Genomic DNA, 20,634 nt, shown 5'->3' on the forward strand with positions numbered 1-20,634 from the left:
AAATGGGTGAAAGGGTAAGGTTGCCCAAGGAGGAAGCAGACTTAACAGGGCATCTTGCAGGCAAAGGCAGCTGGACAGAGATCGTTAATTCGACTTGCTATCACTTGAAAGTAAACTGCTCAAAACTAAGAATGACCATGAAATATATCCATCGTTTCCCCCCAGCCACCCTGCTAAGGAACTTCTTGGCTCATCCTGGCCAATGATGGTAGCTCCTGAATGGAGAAGAAAGCAACAGGAGACCCACCGCATCTTCAGGGAGACGGCCTGGTGGTCTAAGCTGGCCTGGAGAGTGAGAGCTCTGCATTCCAGTTTGAGGGTTTTCCTCTGACTCTCTGTGTGGCCTTTAGCCAGACTCCAAACAGCTTTAGTTTCTTTGTATGTCAAACCAAGATAAATACCTAACTTCCCATCTCTCTGGGGCATGGTAAGGCTTTGTCGCTGCCACTTTCATTGACATGTGTCCAAAGACCATAAGAAGAAAGCTTTTGAAAAGTTTGAAGGCTAATTATGTTTACTAGCAACATTCTCATTATGACATTGGGGCTTAATGTATTAGTAGCCAGAAAGAAGAATGTATCAGGAGCATGGGAAAATGGAGAACACAGTACTTCACCCAGAGAAGCAGTGTGTTTGTAGTGGAAGAGAAACGCAAAAGGGGTTTTGGGGATAGGGTGGAAGGCAGAGAAGTCTACAATTGGTACCAGATGCCATCAGAAGCTAACGACCTGACAAACACCGTCCTCATAAAAAAAAAAAAATTCCTTAAAAAGGAAGCAAATGGAAATATAAGCTAGTGAAAGAATTTGCAGCAGCTGCCCTAAAACCATTTCTCACTTCATAAACAGGTCTGGGTTTGATGCTTTCTCTTTTTTTTTTTGTCTTGGTCTTATTTCATGCCACTTTCCCCCTCTTCTAAGATCCCCTGTCCTGTTCCGCCTCCCTTGCTGCCAGTGCTGATGGACTCCTCACACAGGTAGTCATAGCAACCGAAGTTAACGGAACACCATCTTGATGGAAGGAGGCTCATTCAAAGTATTTGTTTTGGGTCTTATCTCAGCACGTATTTGTCCTCAGTGATGACACTGAGGATGAATTGGATGGAGTCATGGAGTCACTGGAAATTAGCATGTGCTATTTCACATTAATTTCCTGGCAGTGAGCTGACATGAACCAGAACTGTTAATGACTCTCTGTTTTCCAGTCCTCTCTGCTTAACACACTGAAGAGATATTACATCTTATGCATATCAAGGGCATGTAGTATCTGTGGAACTTGGAGATGTTTAGCATCACTAATGAGAGGTTCCCATCTCATTCCATGAAGGATGGTCAGGTTTCAGATTCCTTATGGACTAGGCTGAATGAAGGCTCAGAGACAAAGCTTTATTTCCTATATTGCAGACCTGATTAGCAGTGTTGAATTTGAAGAATCCATCTCCCCCAACTCATACCCTTCATCAGGCTCTGTGTAGTGAGTCTGAGGAAATACTACACGATCCTGGAGAATAATCAGGGTTTACAGGAGAAAAACGTCTACTGCATACCACTCAACTCCAGTTCCTCCATCCTATGCCTGATAAGCATGGGTGAAAAAAAATGAGAATGTCACTGACATAGTTCAAATCCCATGGGTACAAGATCAGAGGCAGCAACTTTAGCATATTCAAATCAAATCCATACTTCTTGGACTAGTGCTTTTTAAATCAATTCCCAATTATTTCAAGTGCAATTCAATGACATTTTATTTTCCACTTTTTTATACTGTTGCCCAGTTCCTTGATAAAAGTATTTGGCCTCTAACAGAATTCAAGAGCAAATAAAACAAACGAATGATGACGAGCTTCACAGAAGTCATTTTGATTAAGATTTACCACCACTGGCAAAAACATCATGAGCAAGAAAGTGTAAAAAGTATCATGCTGTTTTCCCACACTAGACTATGACTTCTTTAAGGGCATACTTATTTTATCCCAATACTGAGACCAATGTGCTAAGTGCTTGGGAAATGTTTATGAATGAACAAAGCAGTAGGGCAAGACGGTGGAATCATTGTTTGATAATGATTTTTTTAACTTCGTATCCCCATCTATCACTATAAAATTTAACAAATTTACCATTTTGATAGCTATTGACTTACTTTGGTGTCTATGACATGAAAATATTTAATTCAGCAAACATTTGTTGCATCTCCCACAATGAGGTGTACGGTAAATACAAAAGTGGGTAGAAGTCAGTATTTGTCTTCAAGGAGATCATAGTCTAGTTGGGAGATTCAGCAGCATTTAGGAGACACTTGTGTACCCATTGCCTTGTGGATCAAAGAATGGATGAATTAACTAAAAACTGTGGCAATAATACAGATAGAGTAAAAGAAATGTTAGAAAAGTTATTTTTTAAATTTCCCTTTAAGATTCAAAGAAGGAAGCTATCTGGAGGGGCTTCTTGGAGTGGGAAGGCCTTTTAAAAGGTTCAGTAAATTGAGCAAAGGTACAGACATGGGAAAACCAAAACATGTGGGTGACTTACAGAAAACAGGCCATTGAATGTGGCATGTGGGCCATTTATAGTGGAGCAGTAGAGAGAATGAACCTAGGAACAGTGGCTGTGTATGGGCACACACTGTTATCATCCTCATCTCATGGGGAAAGGACTTGAAACCCTGGGGAATAAATAACTCAACCATATCACACAGGTAGTAAATGGTGAAGCCAGGATTCAAATTCACACAACCTGGGGGCAGTGCTCTAAATTTTAATCTCTGTGGCTCTGCCTTGATAAAAGAGTAGCCATCTTTTGAATCTGTTACATCCCTGATGCTGTCATGATCCTGACAAGATCCCCTCAAACCTTAGGGAGTTTAACTGTCTCTCCTATTCCTATATGACTAGCTTCAGAGACCCAGACAGCAGTTCTCTGATGAGGTAATGTCCTAGAAGCATCTACCACATTAGGCATGTGGCAGGGGCTTGATATGTGTGAGTTTTTTCTTCTTTCTGTCATGGGCTCAATTTCTGATTTGTTGTTCAGTTGCTCAGTCGTGTCCAACTCTTTGTGATCCTGTGGACTGCAGCACACCTGGTTTCCCTGTCCTCCACTATCTCCTGGAGTTTGCTCAATCTCATGTGCATTGAGTCAGTGATGCCATCCAACCATCCAATCGTCTGTCACCCTCTTCTCCTGCCCTCAGTCTTTCCCAGCATCATCTTTTCCAATGAGTCAGCTCTTTGCATCAAGCTGCCAAAGTATTGGAGCTTTAGCAATAGCATCAGTCCTTCCAATGAGTATTCACAAGTTGATTTCCTTTAGGATTAATTGGTTTGACCTCCTTGCTATCCAAGGGACTCTCAAGACTTCCCCAGCACCATAGTTTGAAAGCATCAATTCTTCAGCATGAGACTTCTTTATGGTCCAACTCTCACATCTATAAATGACTACTGGAAAAACCATAGCTTTGACTATATGGACCTTTGTTGGCAAAGTGATGTCTCTGCTTTTTAATATGCTGTCTAGATTTGTCATAGCTTTTCTTCCAAGCCAGTGTTGATATTCAGTGGTATATGTGTGCATCTGTGCTAAGTAACTTCAGTCATGTCCAACTCTTTGTGACCCTATGGACTGTAGCCTGCCAGGCTCCTCTGTCCATGGAATTCTCCAGGCAAGAATACTAGAGTAGGTTGTCATGCCCTTCTCCAGGGAGTCTTCCTAACCCAAGGATTGAACCCATGTCTCTTAAAAACTCCTGTATTGGCAGGCAGCTTCTTTACCACTAGTGCCACAAGACTGCTATATTCAAAATGTATAACCATCAAGGTCCTACTGTATAGCACATAGAACTCTGCTCAGTGTTATTTGGCAGCCTGGATGGGAGGGGATTTGGGGGAGACTAGATACATGTATATGTATGGCTGAGTCCCTTCACTCTTCACCTGAACTATCACAACGTTGGCTGTTAATTGTTGTTAAATGTTGGTTGTTAATACTCCAAAACTAAATAAAAAGTTTAGAAAAATACTCCATTCCAATCAGTAAATAAATGTTGCCTTTTCTGCCAGCTCAAACACCTGTTCTACAGGGCCCCCTGAGACCAACCCATGATGGAAAAACAAAAAGGTTTCTGCCTGACACAACCAGGGGCCTCCAGAATTCACTCCTGATCTTTGCCCTGCATCTGTTCTGATTGTTTGGGTCTCAGAAGTACTGACTGTGAAATATTCTGAGGATTACCCTCTGATCTATTCACTTCTATGCCATCCAGAGCTCTGGGGACACTCTCCCCACCTGTCATCATCATTTTCTCTCCCTGGAAGATCCATAGAAAGCTGGTTCATAATCGCTTGGTAGCTGATATTGTTCCTGTTTACTTTATGTTGCTGGGTTCCAGGTCACAAGAAGGAAGTGATGAGTTGAATGTAGGTTTTCAAGAAAGTGTTCTCTTTGGTTTAGAGACCCTTCTCAAAGGGAGAGGCAAAGCCTTTGCTGCTGCCTAGCAAGTCAATGTAAGATATTTCTGCTTCTGTCATCTCCAGCTGTGTCCATCGGCCCTGTGGGGAGCAGGGCAGCTGTGTGCCATTGCTGCTTGATCACGCGGATATGGTGAACTGTACCTCTGGTGGCCCGGGTCTCATGAAGTGCTCTATTACCTGTCAGAGGGGGTCTGCCCTTCAGGCCAGCAATGGGCAGTACCTCAGGCCCATGCAGGTGAGTTGGAAATCTGCGGTCATCAGGACCAAGCCCCTGGGGAGGGACAGTATGTATGCTCCTCCTCCTGGCTGGATGGGGGAAAGGCCTGTGTTTTTAAATCATCTGAAAGGAAAAATGAGGACTCTAACAATCAAGGAGAAGCATGGATTTATAGAAATGTAAGGTATATGCAGAAATATATAAGAAGTGTACAAAATTATGATCCTGACTTTTGGCTTCAAAATGAGAATGTTACAGTTTAGACCTGTCCAAAATTTGCAGGCAAGATAGGACATAATCAGCCTTTTTGTGGTCCATTTTCTGCCTGTTCCCCCAAGTCCAACCCTCCTTATAAGAATACTAAAGGAAAAAATATGATTTTCTTTCTTCTACTGAAGTAGGACTTATATCAAGATTCTAGTTTTGACTGAATTTTTTTCAGATTTTTGTAAGCTACCATGGCACCACTTCCAGGGTTTCAAGGTGGTCTGAAGGTACTAGAATGTATTAGTGAAGAGCATGGCTTGGGAGACAGACTTGGAATGAAATTTGACTCCTTTATTTATTGTGTAATTTTAGGTAAAGACAAGCAAAACATGCCAACCTCTTTAAGGTTGTTTCCAAATTTGTAAAATAGTTAGATCAGAAGTATCTATGTCCTTGGGCTGTTTTGATGACTGAGTAGAAATAATTCATAAGCTTCTATCAAAATGATAGGCACCTAGCTCTCTGCCGAGCTGCCATTATGATGACCATGATGATGTATTGTCGACTAAGAATTTTGTTTTCCCTCTTTCCTTTAGAAAGCTTTCCATATTCTACAGAGGAATTTGAAATTTGAGAACACATGAGCACAATATGATAGAGAGACAGGATGCATTAGGCAAAAGGTAAATGGTGCTTGAGAAGAATATGAGGGAGATGAGGGATGATGAAGGACAAGTGGAAGCATGATTGGTAGTCAGGTATCAATGGCTTGGAAGATTGGAATTGTTTTTCATCTGGTACCAGTTGACTGCTCAGCAGATTGTGGATCCATGGAGGAATTTCACTTGCTTAGACACAGAATTTAAAGATGCAATCTTTTGTTTCAGATGGCTGAAAGAGACTTCTGTGTAGAAATACCGTTTTAACATACCTTGAAGCATCAGCTCCTTGGTTTGTGATGCTCTGGTCAGAAAAGCAAAACTCTTATCACCTACCTGTCCTTAACTCAGCTTACCTCATACTAGAAAAGAGATGGAAAGAAGGAAAAAGAGCAAAAACAATGTAGGAACTGAATGCATTTGTGTGCTAGGTAAAGAAGGAGAGAGAAGAAAAGATGGTGTTTGCAATTCGTTAAAATTAGGAGCAAATTCAAAACAGAACAGTCAATACTTACTGGAGCTAGGAGAAAACCCGACAGTATATGCAGTGTTTCAGAGACATTCTTTAAGTGATCGCTGTGATTGGAGCCAGTCTTCTAGGCTGTGAGCATTGCAGTTGGGTCCAAGTTGGGAGAAGGAAGGTGGGAGCTCACCCTTTGCCAGTCATATGATGGAGTCATCAAGCACAGCTCTCCAGCTGACTGCTCCCATCGCCCGAGCCTGGCCCCACTAAAGAAATGATATGATCCCAGCTTGTGATCACAAGACAGCAGGGATAATCTGCTTTTTGTTGACATAAGAACTGAAACTAACCAGAAAAGTGTGTCTGGCTTTGAATTGGGGCCTTCTGGCAGGCAACCTGGGAACATTGGGAAGGATGGAGGGGCAGCCAGGCAGGAGTGGGTGTCAGAGGTGACAGGTGCTTTCATCAGTCATTTTACCTTTGACTTTGGTGCCACTGTGGTCTCCTGATGGGATGCCGGCTGAGCCCCAGAATCTCCCTTCTCTCTTTTTGACTTTTGGTAACCTACTATGGTGACACTTTTCACCCAACAAGCCATGAGTGTCCAGGTCTCTGAGTGCCTGCCCATCCTGTTCCTCTCACTCTGAAACTTTCTTCTCCGTGCTTCTGCTCTGCTGCTGGGAAGTCTTGCTCATCTTTCAAAGACCAGTTCCTGAGTCATCTACTATGTGAATCTCCCTGGAAACACTCTCCCTCCTACCCAAGATGGGCAATCCCTTCTCCAGCCTCTGTAGTGCTATCTCACCACCACAAAACAAGCATGCACATATGATGTTGCTGTTACTTAGTAGAACAGTTTATATTCTCTTTCTTCTTGGTCCGTGTTTTCTCCTTTATGATTTGTATTCTTTGCATTACATTCTCACAAATCATCATAGAAGGGAGTAAGATATAACCAAAGTGCATCTCCCACACTTTCCTTTTGAACTTCTTCTCCTTCCTTCTTCTCTCTCTTTCTTCCTTCCGTTCTCCCCACTTCAGATATTTTCTGATTCACTGATTCAACCTGTGATGAGCTCTGCTGGTAGCTCCTTAAGGGTCTTGTTTATCCAAACTTGAAAGTACCTGGCCCTTCTAAGTGCTCAAAAAAAAGTCTCCTCATTTGTTTCTTGGTGATGAATTCTAGGACCCCCCACATAGACCATAGCCCCAAGGAAATGGCTGGAATCTCTTAGATTTTACCTACAGGGTTTGGAAGATGCCTCATGTGCATTAATTCTCAGATGTTCTTAAAGACTAGGCACCATTCTCAGAGAATATGATTATGTTTATTATGCACCATTATCAGTCAGCTTATCAGTAAAGGTCCCAGCAGGAAACCGATGAATGCTCAAAGGGGGGCAATTTGAGGAACTTCAGTAAAGGGACTGCTGATAAAAGTGGGGGCAGGATCTAGGAAATGACAGAGATGGTCCAGAATCCCAGGGTGAAAGGGTAATATCCCCTCTAGACCTAAAGAGTTGACTGTAAGGGGCAGTTAGCAGAACCCATGAGAAAGAGTGCAGCAGGCCTGTGAAGAGCTCTGCCAAAGGCGGAGCCAGCCTACAGCGACCCAAGGGAGGGAGTAGCGAGAATCGACCCCCGACCTCCCTTGCTTCTCTGCCTCTTCCATCTCCTACCAGTGCTACCCTGGGTGCTCCAGCAGACACAAGTCAAAAGCATGAAGCCCACAAGGGCCAGGGTCCCAGAGCACACAGCAGGGCAGAGTAGGGTGGAGAGCCACCTGGAGAAGCGTGTGACGAGAGCCAAGAGTTGCGCTGGAGAAGCGTCTTCATTTAATGACTCCCTTATGCTCACATGCACCTTTCATCAGCAGCGTACCTGGGTATTGTGAAATTGCACATTAAGACAAGAGGGAGGGAGGCAAAATCATTTTGCCTGTTGTGAATATTTGTACAGATAATCATCAGGACTCTGCCAGATCCTGGGAACTATTTTGATAAGCCTTTTTGTGTGACTTTGATAACAGAAAACTTTCTGTTTCTAGAAGAAAATTCTGCTCACATGTTCCTCTGGGCACTGGGACCGGGCTGTGAGCTGCCAACCCCTTGACTGTGGTGTCCCCGACGCATCTTTGGTGAACTACGCAAATTTCTCCTGCTTGGAGGGAACCAACTTTCTGAAACGCTGCTCTATCTCCTGTATCCCACCAGCCAAGCTTCAAGGTATTGTCTGTCCAAGCAGGAGTTATATGCAAGTTATCTTCAGGTTCTCTCTCTTTGGTGGTGGTGGTGGTGGGGGGGTGATGGGAGTGAGGGGGCATACTTTGGGGATGTTTTCTTTACTCCAGTGAGCCTCCCACCTGACTCTGCTAAAGCACCTTCTTTTGACAAGCAAGAGGCAACACATTCCTTGTCTCAACCACTTGGAAGGATGCCCATAACTCAAGATCTCATTAATGAAAGAAATTGAGACCTTCCTATTTTTATTTGAGTTTATGTTCTCTGGAGTCAAGCCAACTAACAGTTTTCTGAGAGTATTAATAATTCAGATACCCTTTATCATGTACATTTTGAAATGTAATATTTACAACCCTTCTGGAGTTAGGTGCCTTTAGTCCTATTTTAGCAATGAGAGCACAGTTGTATGAGCTGTACTGCTAGGGAGAGATGAGAATGTGGTGGAACTTCTTCTGACCCCACATCTTTTTGTTGTTGTTGTTTAAGAGAGCGTGGGAATAGGCTATTTTATTTGTTTGTTGTTTTTTTTTTTAATTCATTTTGGCCGCACCCTGAAGCACGTAGGTCTAGTTTCCCAACCAGGGATCGAACCCATGCCCCCTGCCTCGGAAACACAGATTTTTAACCACTGAATTGCCAGGGAGGTCCCTCTGACCCCACATCTTGCTCTTCTTCGTGAACTTAGGTGTGCCCAGCAGTGACCCAGCAGACTTGTTATAAATGCAGATTCTTAGGCTCATGCTGACAGAGTCTGCTCTAGTAAACCTAAAGTGGGTTGGTGATACTACTCTATGGGGCGTCCATAGATTGAACTTGGAGAAACTGCTGAGGCATATGGTGTATGGTATTTAAGTACAGAAGTTTGCATCAAACTGCAAGGTCAAACCCTGCCTCTGCCCTTACTAGCTTGGACAAATTACTTAAACTCAATTTCCTCATCTGCAAAATAGGGGATAATGATGGTATCTATTTCACAGGGTTGTTTGAGGTTTGACGTTTACACAAGTGATACGTGTAAAATGCTTAGAGCAGTGCCTGGCATGTAATGAGCCCTATAAAAGTGTCATCTAGTATTATTATAATCCTTTCCACAATACTGTCACGACTTTATTTTTATTATTTGTAGTGAGGAGTGAGGTAAGGATTTGGTCGGTAGCCTGCCTTTCATTCAGGTCAAGAACTAGCTTTCTGACCTCAATGCTACACGAGAGAGCACAATAGACACTCTGTGGGTAGAAAGATACAGGATAAACATTTGACTTGAAGTTTTCGAGAAGCTGCTCCACGAAAAATACTGTGACTTTCCAAGAATGTCTGTCTGTTGACAGGTCTTCGTTCTTTCTGTTTGTTATTTTATTTTTGGACTCTCTGTTCTGAGCGTTCTGTGCTTCTCTTTCTTGGAGTTAGGACTGAGCCCATGGCTGACCTGTCTTGAAGATGGGCTCTGGTCTCTCCCTGAAGCTTACTGCAAGCTGGAGTGTGATGCTCCTCCTGTTATCCCGAATGCCAACCTGCTCCAGCCTCGCTGCCTCCAGGGGAACCATGACGTGGGCTCTACCTGCAGATATGAATGCAAACCGGGCTACTATGTGCTGGGAAGCACGGAGAATAAAGTCAGGAAGTAAGTTGGAACGTTCCTGGTCTTTGCCATTCTCTCTACCCTTGTACCTTGCTCCTGCTGTTTCACTTGCAAATCCAAGACCATTGTTTTGGAAATAACACTAAGACCTTCTGGGTTGTCCACTGTTTGTTGTGTTTGTTTTTCTAGAAATCTCTCTTCGACTGCACAAGTGTGTTCCCCAGCCATGACAGGCAGGCTGGCCATATTTGCTTCCTGTAAAGATATGCTTTCCCATAGCAGATTCCAGAGTCTCATCTTGGTGTGTTTTAAAAGATTCTCTGCCCAAATTATTATTTTCCTTGAAAGTAAGTGTTAGGAGCTTCTTAAGTGGTAAACACGTCACCCAAATCCAACTCTGTCCTAGAACGTCATCATCAGGCCCATTGGAAGTTTAAAATTGTGGCTGTGGCAGAAATTGCCTAGGGTGGTCTCCAACTCAGATTCGTATTAGGTATGTGATGCTGGGAAGTTTCTCTGTCTCAGTCTCTCATCTGTAAAATGAGGATAATGATAATAATAATGTAGGAACTAAGTAAATTAATATGTATAAAATGAGTCAGTGAATTAATTTTTTTAATTTTAATTTTATTTTTGGCTGTGCTGGATCTTCAGCACTGTGTTCAGGCTTTCTCTAGTTGCAGCAAGTGGGGGATACTCTCTGTTGCAGTGACTTCTGTTGCAGAGCATGAGCTCAGTAGTTGAGGCTCATGGACTGTTGCTCTGGAGCATATGGAATCTTCCTGGACCAGGAATTGAACTCATGATTGGCAAGCAGATTCTTAACCACTGGACCACCAGGGAAATCTAGTAAATCTATTTTTAAAACATAGAACTCAATACATATTATCTATTATTATTGTAATTATAGTCTTTCTGGTTTATCCTTCCTGGACTTTGTGTGTATACATTCCTAGACCCAGAAATCAAGAGGACCTTTCTTCAAAATTCATGGTGGACCAGAAAGAATAAAAGCTTTGCTGCATAATTTAAGAGAAACTGTTTTGAAGACACTTGTGCTGGGGTTCAAATCCCAGTTATCACCCATTTTATTAGCTGAGTAACCTCAGGCAAGTTACTGAACTCTTTGGGTCTCTTCTCCTTTGTAAACTGGGCATAGTGCCTGCATCAAAGTGCTCAGTTGAGGATTCAACAAGATAATACATATTCAGCCCCAATAGCTCAGCAGGCAAAGAATATGCCTGCAATACAGGAGATGTGGGTTCAGTCCCTGGGTTGGAAAGGAAGGCATGGCAACCCACTCCAGTATTCTTGCCTGGGAAATCCCATGGACAGAGGAACCTGGTGGGCTACATTCTATGGAGTTGGATATGACAGAGCTCACATGCAATACAATAATGTACAGCTCAGTGCCTGACTTGTGCTAAATGATCAATAAATTGTTTCAAAAAAAAAAAAGAAAGAAAGAAACATTTTCTGAACAAACAAAACAAGGAAAAAACTTTCAGAAGAAGAAACTCCTTGTACTCAGTAAATTGTAACTATTATTTTCCTACCATAGATTATGTCTTATTACTTATCTAGGACTTAGTTGAAAATCTGACCATAGTAGGTATTCTTTTAAAAAAAAAGTTTTTTTTGAACTGACAAAATCCTAGCCATGGCATTACCAGTGATTCCAGAAGATATCAACTTCTACTGTAACCTAGAATTTTCTAAGGGAGCAGAAGAAAATCAGGAAGCTTACTTCCTGGCTTGCATTTGCCCTTCTCTAGTCTACATCCAGCCATCTCAGTATGGAATGGATTGAGTCTGGCTTCACCCAGAGCCTTTTACTCCTGAGAAAACCCAAGATAATATTTGGGGTGGGGGGGAGCCTCCTCCTCATTATCTCAGCCCAAGGCAAGAGCCAGACTAATTAGAACATGAATAATACTGATGAAAAATTCATGGGAAGCAGCATTCTGGTTCAGTGACTCTAGCAGGTACAGTCTACAGTTTTTGACAACCAAAAACATATTTGCATGTTCTGGTCATAGGGTCTGGATCAATTTGCATCAGCATACATTGACGGGCAGGGAGGACCCAGGTCATCTTCCAGTGAGAATGACATTACAACCAGCCCCGAAGGCTGTTGTTTTCTTGCTTTTTTATCTTTACTTCTTGCCTCCCTTCTCTCACACCTGCAGCCAACTCAGGGGTCTACAGAACAGTGCAATAAAGACTAGAGGGAGAGAGAACAGTCTTGGGACCAGGAGGAATTCAGGGCAGAGGGATTTTTCCTAGCTCTCCTGGCCCATGGCTGAGCTTTGCATTGGGAAGAGTGAGGCTGCATCCATGTCTCCACCAGCTCCCCGCCCCAGCAGGGGCAAACAGGGGCCATTTGCTGGCATGACTTTCTTTTCTGGTTGAGAAACTGGAAGCTTACATCACAACGTCAGTATGGGTTTGAGCTTAAACATTTACATTTGCAAGCACCATCCTGAGGAGAGATTAAATTATTTACCACACTGTGTAAACTGATTTCAGCCTTAGTTTACACCTGTTTATATACGGCAGTAGATTGGTAATCAGAAGTTTGCAAGTCAGGAGTAAATCACTGTCACTTGCTGCTTGTGTTTACCCAACAAACTATGTCAGCCTTGTCCCTTGCTTGGAGCCCAGCATTGTACTAATGGAGCCCTGAAATTCTTTCTAGGGCATGCAGGCAGGGGGAGAAGAGGCTGAGAGAAGTTGGCAGGGAAATCAGCTCAGACAGAGTGGGCACACGCTAGTCTTTTGCACTTCTTTGAGAAGTGGAAAAAGCCCCTTGATTGTCAAGTTCACCCCTTGTTCTCTACATGACCCCTGAACAAGGTACTCCACAATCATAGCCATGTGTCTCAGATTTTGCGTTCTTAAGGTGAGGGGCAGTAATGACTTCTACCGAACAGTATTGTTTTGATGCCCAAAGTAGGTAATGTCCTGAAAGTGTTTTATAAACTATGAAGTTCAATACATGTGCTAGATATAACTTTTTGTTCATTTCTTTTTGGAAGAAGGAAACAACTACCAAAATATCAGCCAAGTACATTGCCTTCCTGCTTCTTCTCAAGTCTGTTGAATATTGTTTCAAGAGAGAAAAAGAGAAGCGCTGCGTCTGACTTTTCTCTTCCATCCAGCTTGTTTAAGTTTTGTCCCATTGCACTTGGAGGTTAGCGTGGAAGGCGCAGCTGCAGCTGGCACTTTCTCACGTGCGTGCTGTGTGTCAGCCTTGGGGTTAGGAGCAAAGACACCTGCAAGAGTAGGACCGAGGCTCTGGCCTCCAGGAGCACCCAGCCTCCATGCTCCCTGTTTCATGGGCATCATTTCTTGCAAGAGAGCATAGGAGTGGACACGGACCACAGTAGGCCCTTTCACTTGGCCTTTGGATCCCTTGCCCCTTCTTTCTGGGGTTTGAAGATGGCACTGTTCACACTGAAGCTAGTCCCTGAGGACAGGGAAATGCAATGGTTTGGCTTGGGTAGTGCACTCTGACCTTGAAGTCCTGAGTAGAGTCAGCATTACCCAAACCATATAAATTCTATAGGGGTAAAAACTGAGAAGGAGGTTAACTGGATGTTAGGGTAACAAAAATTCAGTGAAACAAATGCCCATTATATGGTACAATCATAGGCTGGTACAGACATATTGTGAAGTATCCTTCTAAACATTAAAGATGTTTAGAAGAATATTACAGACATGGGAAAACATTCACAATATGGTAAATGGATAAAAGCAAGAATATAATTATTATAAATGACACAATCCCTATTTTCCACATTAAGGGTATATTTTTAGCATTCTTTTTCAGTAGCTAGAAGTGATGATGATATTAACAGCCATAATCTTTATATAGGAGGTTTATAGGGAATATAGCTTTTATTTTTCTGCTGTTTATATATGCTAAATTTTCTAGACTTTATAATGAGATAAATAGTTTCATGTTTGGGAACGCATGTAAGAATTAAAGATTGTAAAATTTAAAAAATAAAAAACTAAAAAAAAAAATGAAGTGAGCTAGAAAGAGGGGATCATAGCCATTTGTGGAGGTGGAGAGTGATAAAAGGAGAACTAGCCACATCTTTCTAAACAGGCAAACCAAAGAGAGACCAGCAGTCCAAGATGGCATTATGACAGGGACTTGCCACTGGCACCTTGCTCCCAGACTCGTCTGTATTTTTTAAGTTGGAGTATGATCGCTTTACTCTGTTGTGTTAGCTTCTGCTGTGCAGTAATGTGAGTCAGCTCTAAGTATACATATATCGCCTCCCTCCTGAGCCTCCCTCCCACCCCTCTCCATCCCACCCCTCTAGATCATCACAGAGCACTGAGCTGAGCTTCCTGTGCTACCCAGCAGCTTCCCACTAGCTGTCTATTTCACAAGCGGCAGTGTGCATATGTCAGTACCACTCTCCAGATTCATCTCACCCCCCCCAGTCCCCCTCATGTCACGTGTCCGTTCTCTGCATCTGCCTCTCTGTTCCTGCCCTGCAGATAGATTCATCTGTACCATTTCTCTAGATTCTACATATATACCTTAATATACAAGCACCATCTCTGTTCTTGAAGGCTGTCTCAGACCTCATCTCTTCCAGTCCTAAAACCTCTTCCCTGACTTTCAGCAGATCATCCTACTCCCAAAGTGCAAAGGTCTGCCCACAGGTGTGCCAGCCAAATGACACCTCCAAACAGGCTTTCCCCCTTCTTACTGTCTAAAATGAATTATGACCAACAAGGACCTACTGTAGAGCACAGGGAACTTACTCTGTTTTGTAATAACCTATAAGGGAAACAAATCTGAAAAAGAATATATATATATATATATATATATATATATATATACATATACACTTTATGTATTTTATATATATATATATAACTGAATCACTGTTCTGTACACCTGAAACTAACATAGCATTGTAAATCAACTGTAGTTCAAAAAAAAAAAAAACTCAAATATATATTTATTTATTTACTAGAAAGAAAAAAATCCCAGCAAAATGTCAAGACCATGGGCAAGTGACAGGACTCTGGGAGATGTTTTGGTCTTCTGATTCGAGGTTCTTTTAATAAATAATCATATTTTATAATAAATAAAACAAAAGGAACTCCTCCACCTTTACCCTGGATCCCGTAACCCTTCTCAAACATTTCCCTCAACCTCTTCACCTTCCTCTTTCCTGCAGCTGAAGCCTCTCTCTCCCTCACGCCAGGTTACTTCTCTTTAATTGTGCTCAGGTCTCTCCTACATTAAAACTCAAACAAGCAGAGCCTTTTCTTGACCCATGTTTCTCTCCAGCTATCACAGCTTCCCCCTCCCTTATGAAATGTGTCAGAAAAGTCATTTGTATTCACCGTCCCCATCTTATAGTTTTTTCTCTCCTTCACATTTTGCCACTCAGGTTTCCATTCCCATCTCTCCACTAAAGCTGAGGGTGCCATGAACATCGCTGCCAAATGCAGGGACTCTTCTTGGACCTAATGTGGTGTTAGTTGCTCCAACTAACACCTGTACAACTCTTTGTGACCCCATGGACCGTAGCCCATCAGGCTTCTCTGTCCGTGGAATTCTCCAGGCTAGAACACTGGAGTGGGTCGCCGTTCCCTTCTCTAGGGGATCTTCCTGACCCAGAGATTGAAACTGGGTCTCCTGTATTACTGGTAGATTCTTTACCATCTGAGACACCAGGGACCTAACATTATGTGGGAATATTTGGCTTATGTTGTAATCACCCTGTGAGATAAAATGGATCCTCCCACCCAAATTTGGTTTGGCTATGGAAAGTAATGATGCCACACATACATAGACCAAGAGAGTATTAAGAGATTTGTTAGTCACATAACGAGATGTTTGGCGGAGAGAAGGGGGAAATCCCAAGTTAGTCTTCAAATTGCTTGAGTAATCAGGGAAAAGAGGATGGTCGGGAGTTGGATGGTAGTTAGGGTGTGGGGCTTGAGTGAGGGTGTACGTGTGAGGGCTTCCCTAATAGCTCAGTTGGTAAAAAATCTTCCTGTGATGCAGGAGACCCTGGTTTGATTCCTGGGTCAGGAAGATCCCCTGGAGGAGGGACAGGCTACCCACTCCAGTATTCTTGGGCTTCCCTGGTAGCTCAGCTGGTAAAGAACCTGCCTGCTATGTGGGAGACTTGGGTTCAGTCGCTGGGTTGGGAGGATCCCCTGGAGAAGGGAAAGGCTACCCACTCCAGTATTTTGGCCTGGAGAATTCCATGGACGCTATAGTCCCTGGGGTTACAGACTTGCACATGACTGAGTGACTTCCACTTTCACTTGTGCTTGTGAACAGGACCTGATATGGTTTGAACTTTATGCTGAGGCCAAAAGAGGAGGCACCCAGGCTTTCTTATAGGCTTGCTCGGAAGTGGGAGATGGTAGGGCTCGGATGCTGTCAAGAGTCAAACATCAAAGATGGAGTGTGGCTCTTCAGTAAAACACACTTGTCTGAGCCCTCCTTGAGTCTTCTTCCTTGATTCTGCTCTATGTCACTCCCTTGATTTTCCTCTTTTCTGCCTCTTCTCAACTTCCTTTTCTGGCTTTTCCTCCACTGCCGATGGCGTCAACGTTGGTGTTTCTCTGAACTCACTCTTCTCTTGTGTTCTGCATGCATGTCTGACCTGAAGCTCGTTTACCCCAATGGCCTCCACTACCTTCCACATACTCATGACCTTTAAACCCACATCTGCTATCTAATCTCTTCCCATAAGGGCTATAAGACTCATTAGGACAATTGCCTGCAGATAAAGCCACTTGGATATCTGAAATGCATTTCAAACTCTCCCTATATAAAACAGAGCCTGTTATAAACTCTTTCAAATCTGTACATCCTTCTGTGTTCCACGTGGTTGGATACATCAGGTGAGAGATCTGCATATAACCTGAGACACATTTTTTTTTAATCCATATATGGCTTTATTTTTTTTTATTTGTAAAGTGTTATGGAAAGAACACATCTGAATATCATTCTATTGGTGATGACACTTGAACAATACTCACCAAACATAACTCTTCTTGAGTAACTAATAATGATCAGAGACTATAATTGTACACTGTTGAGAAATATCGAGCAACTAGAGGACAATTGCTCTACAATATTGTGTGGCCTCTGCCATATGGCAACACAAATTGGCCTGAGACTCTTAAACATCTTTCTCCCTCAGTCAAATCAGTCATCAGCGTCCATCAAATGGCATTTTCCTATTGACTCTTGGCCATTTCTCCTCACCCTGTTGCCACTTCTGTATGACAAATCACTATCCTTTGTCATGCATGAACTGAGCTTTCTGACTCCAGTCTTTCCCCCTTCAATACATTCACTGCTTTGCAGTAATAGCAATCTTCAACAAATTTCAACCCAGTTATAGTATTCCCCTTATATAAAACTAAATGAAAAAATAAAAAATAAAAAAATAAATGACCAGCCTTTCTGCTATTTCATCTAAGACACTAAAAAAGCTTAAAATTAAAAACATTTTCAATGTCTTGCATGATCTTGCTGGGCCCGGCTTACCTCTCCAGGGTCATAACTATCTTCCTTGGGAGATCACTTCCCTCTAACTATTACACACAAAACCTTCTGTAGTGTGGGTTCTAATGCTCTGGGTTTCTTTTACTTCTTTATATGCACCATAGCTTGCATGCCTCTGGGCTTTCAAACATGCTATTCCTTCTGGTCTGAGCTCTCCCCAACAGTGGCCTTTTGCTTGACTACCTCTTGCATGCGTGTGTGCATGGTAAGTCACTTCAGTTGTGTCCAACTCTTTGCAACTCTATGGACCATAGCACACCAGGCTCCTCTGTCCGTGGGACTCTCCACCAGGAATACTGGAGTGAGTTGCCATGCCCTTCTCCAGGGGATCTTCCTGTCCCAGGGATCGAACTTGTGTCTCTCTGTCTCCTGCATTGACAGGGAGATTCTCCACCACTAGCCTTACTGTCCCATTTTTAAGATCGGTGTGATTTTTATTTCCAGAGCCTTCCAGATCTCCCCAGTCTGTAGGAAGTGTCCCTCCTGTGGTTTCCCACTGCAGAGAAGACTTTGCTGACAGCATCATTTATTTCACTGAGTAAAAGTGGTTTGATTACCTGTTCATTAGACCATGGATATTTGTTTAGCGTCATGTGGCCAGTGGCTTCTACATTTATTGATAGGTACTCAGTAAACACTTTCTAAATGGATGAAAAGACTGCCTTATTAGAAATTCATGGTAGAATTTTAATGTTAAATTTGATGCTAAAATGGTGAAGGGAAGTTTTTTTTTTTTTTTCTTATGAGGGGTGGAAATTTCTATTTCAAGTGCTTTAGAATGAAAGAAACCCTTAAAACTATTGTCTTTTTTTTTCCTAGCAATTTGTCTTAGCAACATAGAAGGAATAATCATTCTTTAGAGATAGTTTTAATTTCATTCATTTAACTAACATTTAAACTTGTTTGGCAAACTCTGCAGAAGGCGTTGGTGGTAACAGAAAAGGGGTTGATCTCTCAACAAGCTCACCAGAACAGTGGTTCTCATACCTGGCTGTACGTTAGCATCAGCTGGGGCAAGTTCAAACACCTCAGTGCTTTGCATTAATCTTCTGCAAAGCGCCTAAGTCACTCCAAAGTGCAGCCAAAATGATGAAGCACAATCTAGAAGCAAGAACCTTTCTTCATGTAAGAACAATATCAGTCATGGGACTTATACTTTCCTAAAAATATCCAGAGTAACACTTTCTTTTCTCAAAATTATTGTAGCAGCACTTTTGCATGCTAGATTTCACATGTCTCTTTGGGTTTATTTATTTTTGGAGTTAATAGAGAAAATACAAATAATGGTAACTCCAAAGAAATGGTCAAGTTAGATAGTTTGGGGAGTTCTTTCTTGCTCATATTTTATAACATACACACACACACACATACACACACACACACATCCTTCTTTTCATCCCATGAGATTTGCTTTCACATACATATTATCATTAATCACATTTATCAGGTTAATGTTTCATTAACCCAACTTCCCAGGAAGCTAAAATAAATGTGCTTGACTTATATTTTATCAAAAAGACCATATTCTATTCTCCCTTATCTTTCGCTCCGGTGGTTACCTTTTTCTCATTAGTTGCTATCTTTATGTGTGAAGTTTAGATTAACCCCATTAGGGCCCATAATTAATTGAAATTAGAAATTATCCCAGCCTTCTAAGTTAGACAGCCTTACCCTCTGTAAGTTAGTCATTCACCAAGATGCCATCTGAAAGGCAGTGTCATAGTACGATCTTTTTAAGAGTAATTGTAAATAACCATCTTTCTGAGGATCACTTTTCCAGTGAACATAAATCTATTGAAGTTCTATAAACACAAACATAGGTTCAGACTCAACACTGTAAAAAGGCCTCATGTTGTGCTTACGCATTGTTTGACAGTGTTCGGTTGTTAATACCTTCAGTGAGGTTTGTCTGATCTGATTTGGGAGAAGAGTGGGAGAGGGCTTTATAGTTACATACGTGTACTTGACCCATCTCTACACACATAGGGAGATTAGTGTGGCAGAGAGTTAAAAAGCATAAGGTCTTGACTCTGTTCTATTGGGTTAATGATGATGATGACAATGATAATTCATCACTGTATGCTATATGAAGCACTTTACATACATTACCTCATTTATTTCTTATGACACTGATAAATCTTATTATATAATAAAATAATAGTATAATGTAGGATAACATACTATGATATGATAATATACAACTTGAAATAATAATAGTAATACATTTAATTTAATAATTTATATTAATACTTATACTTAATATAATACTTAATATAGTATTATAATACTATAGTTTAATAATAAATACATTATTATCCCCTCTTTCAGAGACTCAGAGTGTTGTTAATCAGCCATCCCATGATCACTCAACCAATATATGATGTTAAGCTCACTCTAATACCAAAGCCCATGCTCTTGGCTAACAACACTTTTGATCTTGAGTAAATTACTACATTTCTCTGAGGCTCTTTTTTCCACCTCTGCAAAATAATGGAAAATCTTGAGTGACTTTAAGCTCTATAAGTCTCCCTCAGCAGAATCAATGAGGAAAGTTAAAACTCTGGTACAATACCAGTGAGAAAAGTGGTACATGAAATTTGTTACCACCAGGAAAAAAGAAGCAGGGTTATATATAAACACAGACACTACACAGACATGACCTTAGTATGCACACTTAAGGTACTACTTGGAGAGATTCTGATCTAGATGAATAGCCAAGGTTTTATTCTCTTTCTTTTGATGGGTTTTGGTGAATTGTTCTCCATTCACACCCAAGGGGATGAGTTCTAGATCTTTTTTGAAGGCAGAATATTGCAAACATTTATTAAGATTTCTAGAATTGAGTTTAAAGATTAAGCAAGTCTCTAAAACTTCTAAAGAAGAAAATTTAGTCAAATTCTTAGAAGATTTTCCCTTATGCAAGATTTCTCTCTTGGCTTAGTGCATGCATGCATGCCAAGTCGCTTCAGTTGTATCTGACTCTTTGCAACCCTATGGACTATAGCCCTCCAGGCTCCTCTGTCCATGGGGATTCTCCAGAAGAGATTGTATTAGAGTGGGTTGCCATGCCCTCCTCCAGGGGTTCTTCCCAACCCAGGGCTTGAACCTGCATCTCTTACATCTCCTGCATTGGCCGGCGTGTTCTTTACCACTAGCACCACTTGGGAAGTCCCTTGGCTTAGTATTAATAGTTAATTACACAGGTTCTGAGGTTAGTGAGATCTAAATGTACATCCCCAC

General features: G+C 41.9%; 1 protein-coding gene across 1 annotated transcript in view; it reads left to right on the forward strand.

The window, feature by feature from the left end:
• Positions 1 to 20,634, forward strand: part of PAPPA2 (pappalysin 2) — a 318,373-nt gene that overhangs the window by 218,676 nt on the left and 79,063 nt on the right. The window contains exons 14-16 of the mRNA XM_069546135.1: positions 4,529 to 4,700; positions 8,059 to 8,236; positions 9,659 to 9,872. Coding sequence (XP_069402236.1) covers positions 4,529 to 4,700; positions 8,059 to 8,236; positions 9,659 to 9,872 — 564 coding nt within the window. The remainder of the gene's footprint in view (positions 1 to 4,528; positions 4,701 to 8,058; positions 8,237 to 9,658; positions 9,873 to 20,634) is intronic.

The sequence above is a fragment of the Ovis canadensis genome, chromosome 12, assembly GCF_042477335.2.
Source record: "Ovis canadensis isolate MfBH-ARS-UI-01 breed Bighorn chromosome 12, ARS-UI_OviCan_v2, whole genome shotgun sequence".
In the NCBI taxonomy this organism is placed as follows: domain Eukaryota; kingdom Metazoa; phylum Chordata; class Mammalia; order Artiodactyla; family Bovidae; genus Ovis; species Ovis canadensis.